This window comes from Lycium barbarum, chromosome 12 (genome assembly GCF_019175385.1).
Source record: "Lycium barbarum isolate Lr01 chromosome 12, ASM1917538v2, whole genome shotgun sequence".
NCBI classification, from domain to species: Eukaryota; Viridiplantae; Streptophyta; class Magnoliopsida; order Solanales; family Solanaceae; genus Lycium; species Lycium barbarum.
In genome coordinates this window covers 106,156,689-106,175,551 of record NC_083348.1, presented here as the reverse complement: position 1 = coordinate 106,175,551, position 18,863 = coordinate 106,156,689, and the positions used below count along the sequence as shown (strand labels likewise).

Below are 18,863 nucleotides of genomic sequence, written 5' to 3'. Positions count from 1 at the left end.
CTTTTGGGGTGGTCTTTAAATTTTGCCCATCACATTTGCAATCTTTAAATTTTGCCCTTCGGCTAAAATCCATGGGTTCCAGGTTCGAACTCTCACTCAGTCAAAAACCTAAAAAAAATTCGCAAGGCAGAGTTTGAATTTCACTATGCCCCCACCGGCAGAATTTTAGTTATGTTTAACCAAAAGTCTGCTGATGGGGGCAGACTTTGCCTTGAGGCATATATATATATATATACTTTTTAAGGTAAACTTTTAGTTATGTCTAAAAGTGTGTCCCATAAGACATAGCTAAAAGTATGTCCCATAAGGCGGAACTTTTCCCTAAGGAATAACTAAAGTTATGTCGGATTCGGCATAACTATAAGTTCCGCCTTATAAGGCAAAGTTTATGCCTTAAGGAAAAGTTCCGCCTTAGGGGCATACTTTTAGTTATGTCTTAACTAAAAGTCTGCCTCATAAGGCATAACTAAAAGTATACCCCATAAGGTGGAACTTTTCCTTAAGGTATAACTAAAAGTTTGCCTTATAAGGCAAAATCTGTGTCTTAAGGAAAAGTTATGCCTTATGGGGCATATTTTTAGTCATGCCTTAACTAAAAGTTTGCCCCATAAGTCATAACTAGGAAAAGGCTTTTAGTTAAGGCTTAACTAAAAGTCTGCCCATAAGTATGTCGGACCCGACATACACTTGTTAGGAAATAACTAAAGTTATGCCGGACCCGGCATACTTATGCCAAGTTTTCCCATAAGGCATGAGTATGTCGGGTCCGGCATACACGCGTCCCAAACCTTACCTTGCAATTTTTTTTAATTTATGCTTGAATGCGGGTTCGAACCCAGAACCTCATGATTTCTGTGCGAAGCTCAAGGTTGCAACGCGAAGGGCAAAGATTAAAGACCAGCAATATGAGGGACAAAATTTAAAGACCACAAATATGAGGGGCAAAATTTAAAGACCACCCCAAAAGAAGGGCAATCCGCGCAAAAAAATGAAAAGATCTAACATAATAACTTATGACCTAATAATTTACCAAGTCATCGAGTTCTAAATAACAAAACAGAAACATACCATATGAATTATGGTCCAATACGCCAAAGTTTAGCATTTTTTTGCGGGGATTGTCCTTCTTTTGGTGGTCTTTAATTTTTGCCCTTAGCTTAAAAAAATGACTAAAAATACCTCAAGCTTCTGGGTTCGAATTCCCATTTGGTAAAAAAAAATCGCAATTTGTAAGGCATAATTAAAAGTTGTCATCTCTGCCATAGGTGCTATGTAACTTGACCATCAAACAAATGAATTTTGTGTTTATATTAACTAATGAATGTAAGACATGTAGCCCAGTTAAATTGCATAATTTGAGGTTTGCATCCATTTTAAATTGACAGGAAGCCCAAAATTACCACAAGTAAATTTTGTTGTTTATTAGACAAAAACATTATTCAAAAGATTTACCAAGAAATTGGAGGTTGCTGAGTTGAAAAATAGAGGTGATGCGTGAAAGCAAGAGGTGAAAATTTGTAAAGGGAGTAGGGCAAGAGCTTAATAGCAAAAGTGGATATAAGTTCGGAGGAAGAAGAGTGTTTAGATCTTGGTGTAGTGAGTCGGTGGGGAATGAAATGAGACCTGCGAAGAAGCCAGGTCTTGTTCGTCTTGTGTGTGTTGCTGCACTCTTCTCCATCATCCTTGTGGCCATTCAGTCCTCTTTCTTCACTCGTATTTTCCTTAACCCCTCTCCTCTATTTTTGATTGTTTTAAAGCTTATTATTTAGAATGTCGATGCAGCTACTCGGACTATCAACCCAGAGGATATTCGGATCTTGTCCCACTTCCAGTCTAACCTTCAGCAATGCGTCGTAATTACCTTCCTCCTCTCCCATTTTCTGAAATTACTTGCTACTTATGTCTCTCTGTTGTTTTATCCTACTTGAAGCTTAATGATTACCATGGCTCACTCCACAGCTGTTGTATGCTGGCTTACCATATTTGCTGCCAATCTGAATCTACCTAAGCTTGTTTCCACTTATAACCTATGGTTTTCTTTTAACTTCTGAATGGATGCAATGGATATGCATTTTCAGCATCTCTATCTGCTCCCCATGTTAGTCTTTTATTGTCTCTTCTGCTTCCAGGCTAATCGAGGGCTGGGATTGACGGCTCATATAATTGATCATTGCAATGTGATTCTCAAGTTTCCACAAGGAACTAATAGCACTTGGGTTTGTGTCTCCTACGTATTGTTTACCTTGTCCATTATCTACAAGACACTGAAATGCATTTCCCCATCCCTTCGGATGTGTGTGGATTTCACTTGCAGTACAATGAGCAGTTCAAGATATTTGAACCATTGGAGTACAAGTATGATGTTTGCGAAGCAATACTTCTGTGGGAGCAGGTTACTAATACTAGTCATTCGTGTTACTTGATGCTTTTAAACTTGCTTCAGGGCTTCCACTAGTAGTACATTAAATAAACTGCGATTATCTGAAATGCAGTATCGTAACATGACGACAGTGTTGACAAGAGAATATTTGGATTCTCGACCTGACGGATGGTTTGACTATGCAGCAAAAAGGATTGCACAGCTGTAAGTTATTGGCTCCATCATCATCATCATTCAGCCTCTTAATCAATTAATGATAGATCTAATGTGATTAGCTCTTCATATTTTATTTCATTATTTCCGTTTTTTGTTTTCTACTCCTGTATGCAGTGGAGCAGACAAGTGTTACAACCAGACTCTTTGTGAAGAACATCTCAATCTAATTTTACCAGCTAAGCCTCCCTTTCACCCTCGACAGTTCAAAAGATGTGCAGTCGTTGGTAATTCTGGAGACCTCTTGAAGACGCAATTTGGAGAAGAAATTGATAGTCATGATGCAGTAATACGAGACAATGAGGCCCCCGTTAATGAGGTAAATTTGCCCTTCCTCTGTTGAAAGTAAACATACTTTATGACTAGAAGCATTCCCAAGGACTGTGTCATGTCAGAATCCATGTTGAACACTAGGGCGGTTGGGCATAAGGAGCTGCGTCTCATTGTCTGCTGTCTGACCATTTTATAATCCTTCGGTGAATATCCTAATTTATTTATTTTTTCTGAAGTTGGCCATCAGACACTGGTGTCCTTCATGCCTCTTATCGAATTAATTGGCTTTCAGCGTAGCATGTAATATCAGTTCGGATTTTTTTCTTCTTCTAATCTTCGAGGGTATACGTTTCTTGAGAAAGCAAGATGAGAGAGTTAACAACTTGTAACTAAAATATGTAGATACTGCCTACGGATGATTGATACTACTGTGTATATAAAGTACCTATGAAAAGACTTTTTCTGGATAATATATCCCTATAATAGGCTATTAAGGCAAGTCCTTTTTGTCCTGGACATCCTGTATTAATGTGCCACCCACTTAGTACCAGATCTCATTGTCAATATGATACTCCTTTTCAATCAACTAATTGCACCTCAATCCTAGACTAGTTGAGGTTCGTTCTGTGAATCCTTGTTATACTCTATTCAGGCCCAATTCATTCCATAATAAATAATTTGTTTTTAAGGCATTGTAGGTGTTATCTAAATTAGAGTTCTCTATCAAATACAATACTCTCTACAATACTCTCTAATTATGAGAATAAATTAAGTTAAACCCTCTGTTTTAATTTATATGATACACTTTCTAGTTTGGGACATCCCAAAATGTTTTGAATACCATTCTATTTGTATACTATTTTCACAGCTTTATATTCAACTTTTGAACTTTGATGTGATGTTTCCCCTATCAAACTAACTTATCAACTAACAACAACAACATACCCATCCCACAAGTGGGAAACTAACTTATCAACCATTACTTTAATATGTTTCTTCCGCTATCACTAATATAGTATGTAAGTTAAATTAACATCCTAGACTTGTGCCCATTCAATGTAACATATAAAGTGAAGCGAGGGAGTACTTATTAAAGAACAGGTAGATATCTATATGTTTACATGCACTCTTAAGTTGGATTCTAGTCCTCATTCTGTTGTATTTCACATATTCTTGAAATTCTTATGTCATTATCCGTGTTGCTACAAGTATTTCTCTCCATGCAATACTGGCAAAGCGCATGTGGTATTTTTATTGTTTGATCAACTCTATTTGTCTAGAGAATAACTAGCTCTAGCCTTGCAATTGAGATCTGAGAGTGCTGAAGACTACCAGCATTTATTTAGTCATTAATCTGCAAAATATCTTTAAAGTGGTATCAATCCAGCTACAAAGCCCTTTTAGATCTCACATTTATGTTATCAGAACCAGAATTTTGTTGTGAAAATAACTGCTTATAAACATGTTATGCAGAAATATGCCAAGCATGTTGGCCTGAAGAGAGATTTCCGCTTAGTTGTGCGAGGTGCTGCTCGAAACATGATTAAAATTCTCAATGGTTCTGGTAAATTATCGGAAAACCTATTCTATTTTCCTGAGTATTTAATCTTATACTTTTTGTCTTCTGTGTTTATCTTTTATTTAGATTAATATCATGCTTCTTCCCATTTTTCTGTTTCCCTATATTGACATCAAGACAGAATGATGTCTTTCAATTGTTGATGTTGTGTACTTAGCTCTAAGGGGCCAATGTTATGAACATCAACCAAACAAAACTTCTTTAATGATCTCATTCTTGCCTAATTGAACACTACCATTGAGTGGTGGTTTTAGGTGTTTTGGGTTCTACAAAAAGAAAGAAACTCTAGGTGTTTTGAGGCAAAATAATCAGTGACAGGAGATGACATACAGATGCCTACGTTTTTGCTGCTCGTTGGTGCAAATTTCAAGATGTATATGATTCACACACAATTTTAGACCTCATTTCCCCTTCTTTTGCTTTTTTCTTTTCTTCCCCCTTTTTTTTTTTTTTTTTTTTTTTGGTGTAGTGGCCTACCCCACGTTTTTATAGTCCAATCACCTCTTGCTGTATGGATTCGATCTTTCAATATTACCTTTTGTTTACTGATCACCAAAAAGAAAAAAAACAAGAAAAATGCACTACCATTAGTGGCAATTATTGGTTTTTGATTATGATTGACAAGATCTTTTTTTAGGATTTTGGTCTTAATGTAGATAAGCAAAACTCTAGCATTTTTGTTCTTTTTGTTATTTAACATGTGACATGGGGAAGTTCATGCTTGTTATCTGTTGCAGTGTGTAGTGGGTCTTATGTTGTTGATACAGTATGTCATATTAGGATGTCAGGTACACTTATTGTGACGAGCGCACTTTGATGACTATAAAAAGCCTTCAATTTAGTATAGTGCATATTAGCAGTGCCATGTGTATGAGTTTTGTTATTGAAAGTTAAAAGCTAGAAATAGTTTCTCGTGAAGAATAATCAACTCTCTTTAATGATATAATGGTTGTCCATGACCAATAGAATTGCAGTATTCGGCATGATTACTTTTATTGATGACGGATTCAAGTTTTGAGAGCCCTTTAGCTTTTCGAGAGTCTCAACCTAGCCCTTTAAATATTGTTAGATTCAACAAACATTTCATCTTTGGTTTTGCCCTTCTGTTAAGAAGAACAAACAGACCCTTAATTTAGGGGGCAAAAACGACGTCTAGCCAAAATAATATTGTTTGTTCTCTTTCCCAACACATGGATAAATAAACAAATCTTGAATTCTATAATAACAGAGAGACTTGATTTCTTGTGGCTGTTTTAACTAAGTGTCTGGTGCTTTCTTGTTTCTTCTTATTTTCTATTTTTACTACTTTTGTCAGACACCTCAAGATTTTAATCAACGCTTGGTGATTCTTGGAACTTAGGGGAAGAGTATCGGCTACGCCAACTCTCTTAACCTGAATGGTTCATCGAAACCAAAAGTTGTTTATTTAGAGAGGAGGGGGAAGAGATAAAGGGAGGGAGGAGGAGAGGGAGAGAAAAGAATCAGAAAAATTCTCAAGCCTTGCATGTTTCGCTTTTTGTGGCTTCAGCTTATTGCTATTTTGTTTTTAGTTCGGAAATTCTCAGACAAAGGGGGCACTCCGGTGCACAAAGCATCCCGCGTTACCATGGTATGGAGAAGGGCCGCACCCCTAAGGGTGTGAGGAAGGAGCAAGGTAGTTAACTGTTACATATAGATGACAGCTCCTTACAAAGGGATTCTCCTCCAATTTTTCACCTGTTATAAAGAAAACAGTCTTCTTGCTGTGAATAAAATTAACCTTATTGTTAGCTCCCCTTGGGGGAAAAAGGAAGAAAAGAGATATAGAAATGAGAGCAAAAAGAGGAGGAAGATGATGGTTCCAACCAAGCTTAAGAAAATTAACCTCAGTACCTCCCTCTATTTAGCATAAGTTGTAGGACCATGGTCGTCAGGTCCGTTAGCTTTTCTTAGCAGATAGCTCTGGGATATACTAAAGGTCTATTACAAAATGTTAGCTGAATATAAAAATAGCTGAAGGGCTTGAACATGGCTTTGATTAGCTTGAACTTGAAGGCTATTAAATGTTGGCTAATAACTTTTTGCTATTTATGTTCCAATTTCAGTTATTTCTCATTAGATATAAGGTCAGGGTAATTCTTATCCTAATGAAGAGCAGCAACAACATACCCAGTGTAATCCCAGAGGTGGGTTAGGGAGGGTAGAGCGTATGCAGACCTTAGTCCTACATCGTGGAGATAGAGAGCCTGTTTCTGATAGACCCTCGGCTCAAGAAAAGCATTTCAAAGCAGTATGAAAAAGGAAATGCAGCAATGATTACTGTTCTTTTTATGATTATTAGCAATGACATGTTTGTGATTTGTGATATTGGAAGCAAGACTGATGAAACTTTTACTCATTATTTTTTGCTATTCCTTTTTTATTTGCAGACGATGAGGTGCTTATAATTAAAAGTGTCATCCATAGAGACTTCAATGCAATGATAAAGGTAATATTTGTTTCAGATGAATGCTTTTAATTATTTGTTTCTCCGCTATTTTTCTTCTTAAAGTTGTATTGTTAGTTTTCGTTGTTCTCAATCATATTCATCAAGTGATACTAGTGAATGATCAGAGTAGGACTGTTTAGAAAATTCATTGCATATCAGTTCACTTCCCCCCCCCCCCTCCACCCCCCTCCCCGGCGAACTGATATGAACGGAACTCTGCATAATGGCAGGATCTTTCTTTTCCTTGAAGTATGGGATACTTGCTCTATCCTTCTGTCTATCGAGTTTTATGCCGTCCTCCTTACTCTGCAGCTTTTGACCATGGCTTCTTGTGCTTAATACACTCACCATTATATCAATTTGCAACTACTCTAACACTAATCCATCGGAGGCATGTTAAGGAAACTCTGATGGAATTAAGCAGTAGCCTTGTAGGTGGTGAAATAGAGATTTGTTTAGGATTCTGAATACTGGCGTTGGTAAAGAAGGGTGAGGTCAACAAGGGTGTGTGGTTTGTACGGGATGTGTGTAGAATATTGTCAAACTTGATTGCAGCATGGATGACTAAGTAGTTTTATTCGGAAAAGAGCTTGGCTTTGCATTATAATGGATAGAAGCTGGAAATTAAGAATGCCTTTCGCTGATGCAATTTTATTTTCTGCATTGCTTATTGATTCAAGGTGTTATTATGAGCATAAGGGATTTGTTTATTTATCTTCAACATTTTGTGGCAGTGGTTTGTTTTACCCTATTTAGGCCATGAGCCACTTGTAAAGCTGTATGCTTGATTATAAAAGAAGCCCTACTATGATTTCAAGACTTGGTAGCATCAAATTCATTTGAGGAGAAAATGACAGACCTCCATTATTCATTGCAGAAAATCCGGAATCCGGTCTATCTGTTCCAAGGTATCGTATTACGCAGGGGTGCCAAAGGAACTGGGATGAAATCAATAGAACTAGCACTTTCCATGTGTGACATTGTTGACATTTATGGTTTCACTGTTGATCCTGGTTACACAGAATGGTATGTTCTACTATGCCTCATCTTTTCCTTTGTAACTTCAGCTTTATTAGACAACTTAACGTATACACACTTGAAACACTTGGAATCAAGTTCTCTTTGCAAATCTATCTAATGTTGAAAGATTGCCATCTTTCTGGAATTTTCAACGCTTCTACTTGGATTCCATCTTCTACTTTACCTTTCATAAATTTTGCCTGCTATTTCGTACATCTAATGACCATTAAACATTATCTCTGTATGGTTGTTGGAAAACTTTGTTTTATAGGACTCGATACTTTTCTACACCAAGGAAAGGGCACAACCCACTCCAAGGGAGAGCATATTACCAACTCTTAGAATGCCTTGGAGTAAGGACATCTGATTACTTCAGCTAAAGTTCATTTTTCAACTTGTTCATTTGTTGTGCGATGCTCTCACTAAGAATTTATATTTTAGGTCATACGAATCCATTCTCCTATGCGAGCAAAGAGAAACCAAGACTGGTCCGATTTGCCTAGTAGAGAAATGATAAACAGCGCTCACAGAGCTGCATTGCGTCTGAAAAAGAAGCAAGCTGGGCAAGAGGGAGAATTGGGACAATTTGTTAACTGTAAAGTATGGGGCAAATCAGGTCCCTATGGCACTGGGCCTATATCCGGTTCCGCAGACATGACAGATACCAGGAAGCATTCAAATTACAACCGATGGGAAGCCATGCCTTTTGAGAGCTTGAGGGACGAAGCGCAGAAGCACTACACTCAGATGGAAGGCGTTTCTTTGTACAAGATGGATGGCAATAAGCTGGATGATTTAGTCTGCGTGAAATCCGAGGCATGAAACAATGGTTTGATATGATGGATCCATTGGAGTAGAACCTAATTAATGTTTTCACATGAACAAACACGAGAGAACCAAGTGATTTGGCCTCAAGCAGCTTCCCTTGGAGTGTAAACTAGTGACGGCCACCAAAGAGCTTAACTGGGAACATTTTAACCATCATCCATTGGAAGCGCACTGCAAATTTGACTGAAATTTTCATATACCTAATGATCTGAAGGAATGAGGAAAGAAGGGACTATACTCTGAGCTGTCCTTTAACTTTTCTTAAATTACACATTGATTTTGCAAGTAAAGAAATTTCATGTTCCATATTTACCTGGTTTTGTTATATAACCTTTCTCAGTTAGGGACATCTGTTGCTTTTATTAATCTTCGCACTGTGAATTGTGATAATCATTTCCCATATAAACTCAGTGAGAAAAGTGTAAAGGGAAGACTGGAGGGTTTTTGTTCTATCATAGCATTACAATAACTGAGAATGTAACGGAAGGTAATGCCACAGCAGAATTGATCAATTAAATCATAAAACTGCAGCATAACTGATCAATTAGATCATGAAACTACAACAAAATTTCGAAACAGATGTAATTTAAAAGAGCAAAACGAAAAGGAAAACTACAAGAGTACTATTATGAGTATATCTCATTGCCAAAAAAATACATTTCGAGTCATGAGCTCTACTTGTTCTTGTTTCCACCGTTAAGAAGATCGTCAGAGACAACCTTGAGTTGCTTCCTCTGCTTAGACTTAGCAATCTTTTTGAGCGTCTTTGGATTTGTGATCTTCTGAACTTTGGTCCCAGACTTGAGAATGTTTTCCTGCTTCCTCTTGTCTCTTTCCTCTCTCTGCTTCCTCTTGTCGACCTTGTTCTGCCTTATCTCTTCCTTGAGCTCATTGATTCTCTCCTTATACGCCTTCTTTATCTCCTTCTCTTTAATCCTCTGCTCCAACGGCTTCCCCTTCACGCTCACCTTCGCCGCTGATGACCTGTGTTTCCTCGGCTGTTTCCAATTCCTTCCAGATACTCTCCCTGCTATCACTCCGTCGTACGTGGGCCTTCCAAGTACGGGCTTGTTTGGGTCATCCGCAGATGGAACAGCCTGTCTCTTCGAAGCAGGAGTTGGTTCTACTTCCATGGCATCATTATCTACCTCTTTCTCTGCTCTCTTTCGCTTGTATGTTTTTCCTCCGAAGCCTTCATCCAGGCACCGAAAATCCACAGTACACGCCATTGCTAGTAAGGTAGCTGTTTCCTCTCCATCTAATTTATATCTCCCAAACCCTAATATACTTGTATGTCACTTCCTTTTTCTTTTTTTTTCAGCTTTTCACTTTTTTGGGCCGGCCCAAATCTAACCACTGTTTGGGCTTCTCACCGTCAAGTTTGTAAAAATTAGGCGCGCTAGCGACTCTTTGCACGAGTATTTAAAATTTAGCTAATTAATTGAGTGGGGAAGCTACTCTTTCCTAGTTTGTCCAAATTTTGTTTTCGCATTAAAATGTGATGCAATTGGCAAATAGCCACTTTCTGGACAGCTAAGTAAACAACATTTCAAAACTATTCAAAATTTAGCCTTTTTTTAATTGCTTGAGTATATAGTATGTGAAGTCTTTTCAGGATTTGTTATAAAAGGTTTATTACTAAAAGTATTAGAAGCCTCAGGGAAAATCTAAAATAATGACAATCTAGTCTAGCCTATAAAAAAATGTTACAAAGATGAAGATAAAAAGTAGATGAAATTAGTTGAGATGCGTGCAAGTTAACCGAACATCACTGTCATAAATTTAAACAAAAAAGTTACAAGAAGAGGAGTAAAATTGTTCATTTGCGAAAAATAAAAGCACCAGTAGAAAAGGACTCTGATTTGTGACAAAAAAGGTAAAGAGCAAAATGTCCATAATAAGAGGGATGTGTGATGTCCCAGGCTGAGTGTCAAGTACCAAAAGTGAAAGGCCTGACTCGATCTGGCTGAATAAAATAGTATAGTACCAGTAATGGTAATAGCAGCAGCAGTGTATAATAATGATAAGTGGTCTTAATTAGCATGTAGCCGAAGGTTGCGCATCCTCCTATTTACATTTACCCATGGGATGAGAATGGGACTATTCTTCCTCTATGTTGTATGTTAGTAAGAAAATATAACTGCTTCCATCTTTCTCAGATCTCTCTTCCCATTTCTGGATTTATTTATATCTAAGTTATACAGTTATCCCTTTCCTAAACAACTATACTCTTACCTATTCCTAGCTCCATTTGCCAATCCCAAATTGAAGAATACAAAACAACACAACAGAAAAAAGCTTCCATCTTTTTAAATCCGAGGATTTTACCGAGAAAAAAACATTCCGGTGGCTGAATCCTATACCAAAACCGAGAAAAGCTCTTGTCTTTCTGTCTTTAAATTAAGTTTAACGATCGGTGGATAGATCGGAAAGATCCATATTAGTATTGATAAATGGGCGGTTCTCAGTCGGTAGAGGTACCCTCTGAAGATGAAGACCAAGAAGATGAAGAAGAAAATGCGGAGCACGAGAACGACACCCCTGATGGCCGATTAGTTGGTGACGACACAGCTCTGCTCAAGAAGGTTCTTGAACAAGAGCCCGAGATGTTACCTTGCCACGCCTCCGCATCGCCTCTCTCCCCTCAGCTCTCTTCTTTCGGCACCCCTCGTTTGGGCCCTTCTATCAAGGTGTGGGATCCTTATAATGTTCTTGCCCCACCTCCCTCACTTCCCCCTCCCCCTCATTTCCACCGCACCTTCTCCTCTGATTCTGTGGATGAGGATAGGACCCTCACCGAGGTCTATTTGATTAGTAATGGAGAGTGTCATTCGAATTTAAGGCCTGATTTGATTGCTGGCCGCTGCCCCGAGGCTGCACTTACCCCTAATGGCAAGCGACAAGCAAGAGCTTTGGCTGTATTTCTCAAGTCTCAAGGGATTCGTTTCAATTCTATCTATACGTCTCCCTTGGATCGCGCACGAGCTACTGCCCTCTCTGTTTGCCAGGTATCCTTCATTCCTACACTACTTCTGTCTTTAACGTTGATTTGATATGAATGTTGAACTTTCTTTGTCTTAACATAATGATTTTCTTAGTATTAAGCTTTGGTCTTTTGGATTTTGGTATGAAATAGAAAAGATCAAATCCTTTTGCTTCCAGTATCTATTTTTGCGGGCCAGAAAGAAAAAAAAAATGAAGCACTCCGCCAACTAATTGATATACAATCCTATGCATTATCATCTATGTTGCTTGATTCCTCCAAGAATGTTGCTGCGCGTGTGTCGGATCCTTTAAAAATTGTGCTTTTTTTAAGGATTCTATATGTATGCGGCAGCATTTATGGAGGATTCGAGCAACATACTTTAAAAGTTGTGCTTTCTTTGAGGATTCTATATGTATGCGGCAGTATTTATGGAGGATTCGAGCAACATAGATTATTACCTGTGTGGGAAAAAGATTTCTTCATTTCTAGGTAGACGCATGTTTCCTTTTGTTACTTGTGAGGTTTCCCTCTCAAGTCTTATAGTTCTCTGATAATTGTCGTCAGAGGTATAGTGACTTCTGCCCTGAAAGAAACCATTGAATTTGTTGGCTGCTTAGGTTGAGGATTTATATGGCTAACTGTCACAGTAGTTTGGGTTTTGCAAGTTTGTGGTCTTTGAATGTCTAGCAGCCTATGACAGACATTGGAGATGGAACTTTGTAGTACTAAACTACTAATAGTTCAAACAAAGGTGACCCCAAACAAAATCTTGAAGGTAACTTTTGGTTTCAGATGTTCTAGGGATAACTGTTAGTCCAACTTTTGAAGTAATTTGGGGATAAAAGTTAGTCCAATTCCTGTAGTATAAATAATAAGATTTGTAGTCGAGGAAAACAAATATTATTTAAATCGGGAAAGGGAAACTAATCGAATCTTTCTGGGATAGTTAGAGTATACTATACTTTTGAAGTAATTTGGGGATAAAAGTTAGTCCAATTCCTATAGTATAAATAATAAGATTTGTAGTCGAGGAAAACAGATATTATTTAAATCGGGAAAGGGAAGTAATTAAATCTTTCTGGGATAGGTAGAGTATACTATATGATAATCCTATGTTCCATTTCCACACGGTGCTTGGAAAATATCGGCCTTGTTCTTAATGTACAGTACTGCAGAAAAAAAGTTGCATAATCTGCATTTGTGTAAGGCATAATTGGCTTCTCAGCAGATTTTATGTATCAAACACATTCTTGCTGTCTTGACCACTAGCAAATCCAAAGTTTATGTTACTGTTCTCAGAACAGCTGAGCCACAGTTAGCATCACATCTCAGAATAATAAAAGGAAGCCCAACTTCGAGCAATAAGAGCTTACTTTCTCTTGTCTCTATTGTGTGTTGAAGAATTGATTTAGAAATTGAGATATTTTCCAATTTTGACTGTAAGTAGAACAACTGAATTGACAAAGTTGCAGGGATTTAGAGTAACATGTTATTTGCATGTTGTGTTAAGGACTTCCAAATTTGGTAATGAATGGATCTCTGTTAATTGTGCAGGAATTAAACTTTTCAGAGGAACGTATACAATCCTCTGATGCACTACTGGAAATGAGTCAGGGGCATTGGGAGGGATGCCACCGCTCAGATATTTTTACACCCGAAACAATTAGCCTAATGGAAAAGTTCCAGCCTGATTTTTCAGCACCATCTGGAGAGTCACTGAGGCAGGTGGAATTCCGGATGGTACAATTCCTAAATGGAACTGTTATGGCATTGCCTGAAAAATTCAGATCTGATTTCTCTCCACCTGATCAGGGTGAGAACCAGGGCTTCTCAAATCGTGGTTCTCATGCACTTGTCAATTCAGTTCATGACCGAGATGGGCCGCCCTCTTTCTCGTCGTCCCATTGGGATTCGCACCACAGGAACCGACAAGGACTTTCGAGGAAGAAGTCTGGAAAGAGTAGGCTTCAGATCGTGACAACTACTGGGGATCATGAGGCTGATGATGAGATGTCACCTCGAGAACCCATTAATCCTAACTCCATCCGTGATTTAAATGTGCAAATCACTACTAATGTTTCTCAATGCATCGGTATTTTTACACATTCAATTCCGGTTAAGTGTCTTCTTACTGGCCTCCTTGGCTGCAGTGCAATGATGACAAGTAAGATATGCATAGATGATTCTTCTGTTACAGTGCTACAACATTCCTGGAAAATGGGATGGCAAATCAAGAGAATGAACGATACTGCACATCTTAGACTTCTCTAGTAAATTATTCCATTTGGCAGCTGAGAACACTTAAAGTATTCTGGCTCGATTAAGGAATTTTTCAAAGCATTGTGTATTCTACAACTAGAGTCAGATCACGGCATGATACTTTTGATGATTCTCAATTTCTTTTGCAAAATTAATTTCCACTTCTCCAACTGCATGCCGAACTGGAGATGGAGTTGGAACCACGTCTGTGGATTATTGTTTCTATTTGTAGCATTTTTAAATTCTTGATATTGTAGGGCACTTCTAGTGTGGCTTTCTTATAATAAGCTGTTGAGTAAATCAGGCTGAGTTTGGTCCTTTGCAGTTTTTTTTTTCTTTTTCTTTTTCTTTTTCTTCCTATTAATGATTTTTACTTACTAGTTAGTAGTAATGGCTTGGCGATCTTTTACTTGTAAAGGTTAATGCTTGAGAAATTTCGAACCCCCCAAATCTGAGTAGTAATTAGGCGCCTAGTACTAACCCCCTGCTTGGATGGTGATTTCTCGTGGTTCATTAATGTATGATTTTCTAAGAAATCATGTTTGTTTTCATTGTTCTTAAAATTATGTGATATGGTATTGTAAACCTGTGGTTCATTCCATGGTTATATAACCATGAAAAATTTCAATTTTTGAAACCACGAATTTGGTGATTTTTCTGTGGTTACGTATTTCATTTCTCCATTATACCCTCCACCACTCACCCCACCCCACCCTACCACTCACCCCCACCCCCACCCCCACCCATGCCCCATGCTACCACTCACCCCCACCCACCCCCCGCCACTCACCCCAACCCCACCCCCGTCCTACCACTCACCCTTACCCTCAATTACCCCACTCCTCTGCCACCCACCCCCACCACCCACTACCCCTCACTACCGCCCAACCCCACTCCACAACAACTCACCCCCACCCTCATCCCACACTACCCACCTCTCCACCACCCCTACCCACTACCCCTCACCACCACGCAACCCCACTCCTACAACCACTCACCCCCACCCTACTACCCACTACCCCCACTCTCATCTCACAATCACCCACCTCACACCACACACCCCTCCCCCACCCACTACCTACTTATTTTTTAAAGTTCATATTTTATTCTTTACCTGAGTTTTATTAATATATATAAATTATTTCTAATTAAGAGTTAAGGTATTTTAGTAAACTTACAAGTTATTATACAGTATCATACAGTCAAACCAAACAATACAAATGTTATTAAACCACAACAAACGATACAGTCTATCCAAACATTATATTCATTAATACAATACCATACTATACATTAATGAACCACGAGAAACAACCATCCAACATTGTATTCATTAATACTACGTGGCATATCCGAACAAAATTTCAAAAACACATCAGTAGTCGTCTAAACTGGGTAAACAATTTGAACAGCTCAAACCGTAAGAGCAACATAGGTTCACTGGATGAATGACTAAATTGGGTTCACTCTCCTACTTGTATAGACGCGGCTTTTCTACAAGTCCTAACGTCGCCAAGTTCTTCAACAGATACTTAGACAAATCGGATGTGTTCTCGTGGAACTGTATCATTGCCGACTTGGCTCGGGGTGGTGACTCCGTGGAAGCCCTTCGAGCTTTCTATTCCATGCGAAAGCTCTCTCTCAAACCAAACCGATCCACCTTCCCCTGCGCCGTCAAATCATGTTCCTCCCTTTCGGATCTCACTTCCGGCAAGCAGACCCACCAACAAGCTCTCATCTTTGGTTATGACACCGACCTTTTTGTATCCTCCGCTCTCATTGATATGTACTCCAAGTGTGGTCAACTTGCTGATGCAAGAAAGCTGTTTGATCAAATTCCTCAAAAGAATGTTGTTTCTTGGACCTCCATGATAACTGGCTACGTCCAAAATGACCACCCGCAAGAAGCACTCTTGCTTTTTAAAGAGCTCTTAGCAGGCCAAGATCAGGAACTAGTTTCTCTTGACTCGGTTGCTATGGTTTCCGTGCTCTCCGCTTGTTCTCGTGTTTCGGGGATGACACTTACCCAAGGGCTTCATGGCTTTGTTATGAAAAGAGGATTCGATGAAGACATGGGAGTTGGGAACACATTGATTGATGCCTATGCCAAGTGCGGTGAGGTTGATTTCTCTAGGAAGATGTTCGACGTGATGCCTGACAAGGACATCATTTCGTGGAACTCTATGATTGCAGTTTACGCCCAGCACGGACTTTCAGCTCAGGCAATGGAAATTTTTCGTTCCCTGGCATGGGATAGAGAGGTTGACTACAATGCTGTCACCTTGTCAGCCGTGTTGTTGGCTTGTGCACATTCAGGAGCTCTTCAGGCTGGCAAGTGCATACATGATCAGGTACTTCCAGGTCTAACCACTGTTCCATTTACTGCATTCTTTCTGACTCCTTATTTTTCCACTGTATTGATGTTTCTAGATGTCTATTTCACTATTTAGGTTATAAAAATGAACCTAGAGGATAATATATATGTGGGCACATCCATGATTGACATGTACTGCAAATGTGGGAGATTAAGGATGGCAAGGAATGCCTTCAATAGGATGAAGGAAAAGAATGTGAAATCATGGTCTGCTTTGATTGCAGGCTATGGTATGCACGGGAGAGCCAGGGAAGCCCTTCAAGTGTTTTATGAGATGAACTCAGCTGGGGTAAAACCAAATTACATTACTTTTGTCTCTGTTCTAGCAGCTTGTAGCCATGCTGGGTTGCTGGATGAAGGTTGGTATTGGTTTAATGCCATGGAGCCTAGATTTTGTATACAGCCAGGAGTGGAGCATTATGCTTGTATGGTTGATCTTCTTGGACGTGCTGGTTTCCTTGCCAAGGCATATAATTTGATAAAAGAGATGAAGGTGACGCCTGACTTTGTCATTTGGGGTTCCCTTCTAGCTGCATGCAGGATGCACAAGAATGTCGAGGTTGGGGAGGTTTCTGCTAGGAACTTGTTTGAATTAGACCCAACAAACTGTGGGTATTATGTTTTGCTGTCGAACATATATGCTGATGCTGGAAGGTGGGAAGATGTAGACAAGATGAGGATACTTATGAAAAATCGTGGATTAAGTAAACCTCCTGGGTTCAGCCTGCTTGAACTCAAAGGCAGGGTTCATGTATTTCTGGTCGGTGATAGAGAACACCCTCAACATGACAGGATTTATGCTTATTTGGAAGAATTATCTGTAAAGCTGCAGATAGCTGGCTATGTACCTAACACGACATATGATCTTCATGATGTTGAGGAAGAAGAGAAAGGACTGACATTACGAGTTCATAGTGAGAAGCTCGCTGTTGCTTTTGGGGTTATGAATTCCGTCCCTGGCAGTACAATTCAGGTGATTAAGAATCTTAGGATATGTGGAGACTGTCATACAACAATTAAGCTAATTGCCAAGATTGTTAATAGGGAAATCGTGGTCAGAGATGCAAAGAGATTTCACCATTTTAAGGATGGCTTTTGCTCATGTGGGGACTATTGGTGATTTAAGCATTGAACAAAATTTTGTCTTCACCTACTAATCGACTTAAGAGGAGTTGTCGTATGATAAGCAGTGGTGCATAATCTGATAAGATATTCGCGAAAGAATTAGTATCGAACGTTATTCCCCTGTTCTGTCGTATCTCAAGAGCAAAAGAGAGAGCGGATCCATAAGCAGAATTTGGAACTTCTCTCTGTGAATTCATCGTCTCACTCTATTCTTCATTATTCAACCTCTTTTATACACTGCAGAGAACACTGAATTATGTTTGTTTGAAACATTTGTGCTTTGCAGGTTTTTATGGCTAATCCCGTTACATCAATTAAGGAATTCTGGCAGCATTAGCTATCTTTTTTCACCTTGAAAGCTTTTTATTAGGAGTATGTTACGTGTGGGAAACAGTAAATTAGTATTTGCATTGAAGGTGGGAAACAGTAAATTTTTTGGTGATCGTTTTGATTTTGAGTATTGTATTTAAGCAAGTGATATGAAATGACAAACATTTTTCTCTATTTTGTGCAAAATATTCTTGTTGAATAGAACATTAAAATAACCAATATTTAGAGATTAAACATGTCTTTAAGAATAATTTCTAGGAATATTGTCATACCGAATAGATAAAAACATGTCGCATATTACTATATTCAAGAGATTAAAAAAAGAAAAAAAGTAGGATTGCAACCTTTTTTTCTCTCATCTTTTTTCTTTCTCTTGACCTTTATTTTCTCTTGCCTTTTGGCTACTCTAAGGAGCCGTTTGGACATGATTTGAAATTTTCATATGAAATTAATGATTTAAAATCATAATGATTTGAAAGTGAAGTTTTGTTTGAACATGCAATTTGCACATAAAAGCCCCACAAATTGTGAAAACCATCAAAATTTTCCTAATCATTATACAATCTTACCAAATAAGCAAATCATGTTTCATAACAAAATCAATACGCTACTAGAATAACTTTTTAAAGAATAGAACATCAATTTGAAACTTGCAGATCTTTTAATATTTGATATAAATGGTTTGTAAATATATCTACCAGCTTATGAATCTTTTTTACAAAATATAAACTTATGGCTCAAGCTTTACGCTTAAAAAAAATTGAAATCATAATTTGGAATTCCAAGGAAAATTTGGAATTTAAAATCATGATATGAAGTTGAAATTTTGTGTAAATTGCATAAAACCAACGCTAATTTGAAATCAAAATATAAAATCGTAATTTCATGTCGTATGACCGTTACTAAATTAGATCTAAAAAAAGGGGGGAAAAAAGAAGAGAAAACTTCCAAGTGGTTCTGTGTAAATGTATTCTAAGGACCCGTTTGGCCATGAGAATTTTTCACTTTTTCCTGAAAATTATTTCACTT

At 38.3% G+C, this 18,863-nt stretch overlaps 4 protein-coding genes across 4 annotated transcripts; 3 read left to right on the top strand and 1 right to left on the bottom strand.

Annotated features, from left to right (window-relative positions):
- The first annotated feature begins 1,345 nt into the window (after positions 1-1,345).
- LOC132622853 (sialyltransferase-like protein 1) lies at positions 1,346-9,109 on the top strand. The gene is made up of 11 exons (XM_060337526.1): positions 1,346-1,713; positions 1,783-1,853; positions 2,130-2,216; positions 2,315-2,392; positions 2,493-2,584; positions 2,711-2,912; positions 4,340-4,430; positions 6,854-6,912; positions 7,790-7,938; positions 8,204-8,285; positions 8,374-9,109. Exons 1-11 carry the CDS (start codon positions 1,617-1,619, stop codon positions 8,752-8,754), a joined length of 1,389 nt encoding a protein of 462 aa, XP_060193509.1. The 5' UTR covers positions 1,346-1,616; the 3' UTR covers positions 8,755-9,109.
- Positions 9,110-9,243: 134 nt separating this feature from the next.
- Positions 9,244-10,031, bottom strand: LOC132622855 (rRNA-processing protein CGR1). Its single transcript, XM_060337528.1, has one exon. It carries the CDS (start codon positions 9,987-9,989, stop codon positions 9,435-9,437), a length of 555 nt encoding a protein of 184 aa, XP_060193511.1. The 5' UTR covers positions 9,990-10,031; the 3' UTR covers positions 9,244-9,434.
- Positions 10,032-10,147: 116 nt separating this feature from the next.
- On the top strand, positions 10,148-14,305 carry LOC132622854 (uncharacterized). Its single transcript, XM_060337527.1, has 2 exons — positions 10,148-11,768; positions 13,301-14,305. Exons 1-2 carry the CDS (start codon positions 11,214-11,216, stop codon positions 14,015-14,017), a joined length of 1,272 nt encoding a protein of 423 aa, XP_060193510.1. The 5' UTR covers positions 10,148-11,213; the 3' UTR covers positions 14,018-14,305.
- An 850-nt stretch (positions 14,306-15,155) lies between these two features.
- On the top strand, positions 15,156-18,025 carry LOC132625177 (pentatricopeptide repeat-containing protein At3g26782, mitochondrial). Its single transcript, XM_060339997.1, has 2 exons — positions 15,156-16,356; positions 16,456-18,025. Exons 1-2 carry the CDS (start codon positions 15,454-15,456, stop codon positions 17,497-17,499), a joined length of 1,947 nt encoding a protein of 648 aa, XP_060195980.1. The 5' UTR covers positions 15,156-15,453; the 3' UTR covers positions 17,500-18,025.
- The last annotated feature ends 838 nt before the right edge of the window (positions 18,026-18,863 follow it).

What these genes read in the sequence shown, in the direction of transcription:
- LOC132625177 (XM_060339997.1), top strand. Translation starts at nt 15,454, where the DNA reads ATGACTAAATTGGGTTCACTCTCCTACTTGTATAGACGCGGCTTTTCT. An exon ending in GCAAGTGCATACATGATCAG is followed by an intron (nt 16,357 to 16,455) that starts GTACTTCCAGGT and finishes TTCACTATTTAG; the next exon opens with GTTATAAAAATGAACCTAGA.
- LOC132622855 (XM_060337528.1), bottom strand. Translation starts at nt 9,989, where the DNA reads ATGGCGTGTACTGTGGATTTTCGGTGCCTGGATGAAGGCTTCGGAGGA.
- LOC132622854 (XM_060337527.1), top strand. Translation starts at nt 11,214, where the DNA reads ATGGGCGGTTCTCAGTCGGTAGAGGTACCCTCTGAAGATGAAGACCAA. An exon ending in CTGCCCTCTCTGTTTGCCAG is followed by an intron (nt 11,769 to 13,300) that starts GTATCCTTCATT and finishes TTAATTGTGCAG; the next exon opens with GAATTAAACTTTTCAGAGGA.
- LOC132622853 (XM_060337526.1), top strand. Translation starts at nt 1,617, where the DNA reads ATGAGACCTGCGAAGAAGCCAGGTCTTGTTCGTCTTGTGTGTGTTGCT. An exon ending in AAGGAACTAATAGCACTTGG is followed by an intron (nt 2,217 to 2,314) that starts GTTTGTGTCTCC and finishes TTTCACTTGCAG; the next exon opens with TACAATGAGCAGTTCAAGAT. An exon ending in CAATACTTCTGTGGGAGCAG is followed by an intron (nt 2,393 to 2,492) that starts GTTACTAATACT and finishes TCTGAAATGCAG; the next exon opens with TATCGTAACATGACGACAGT.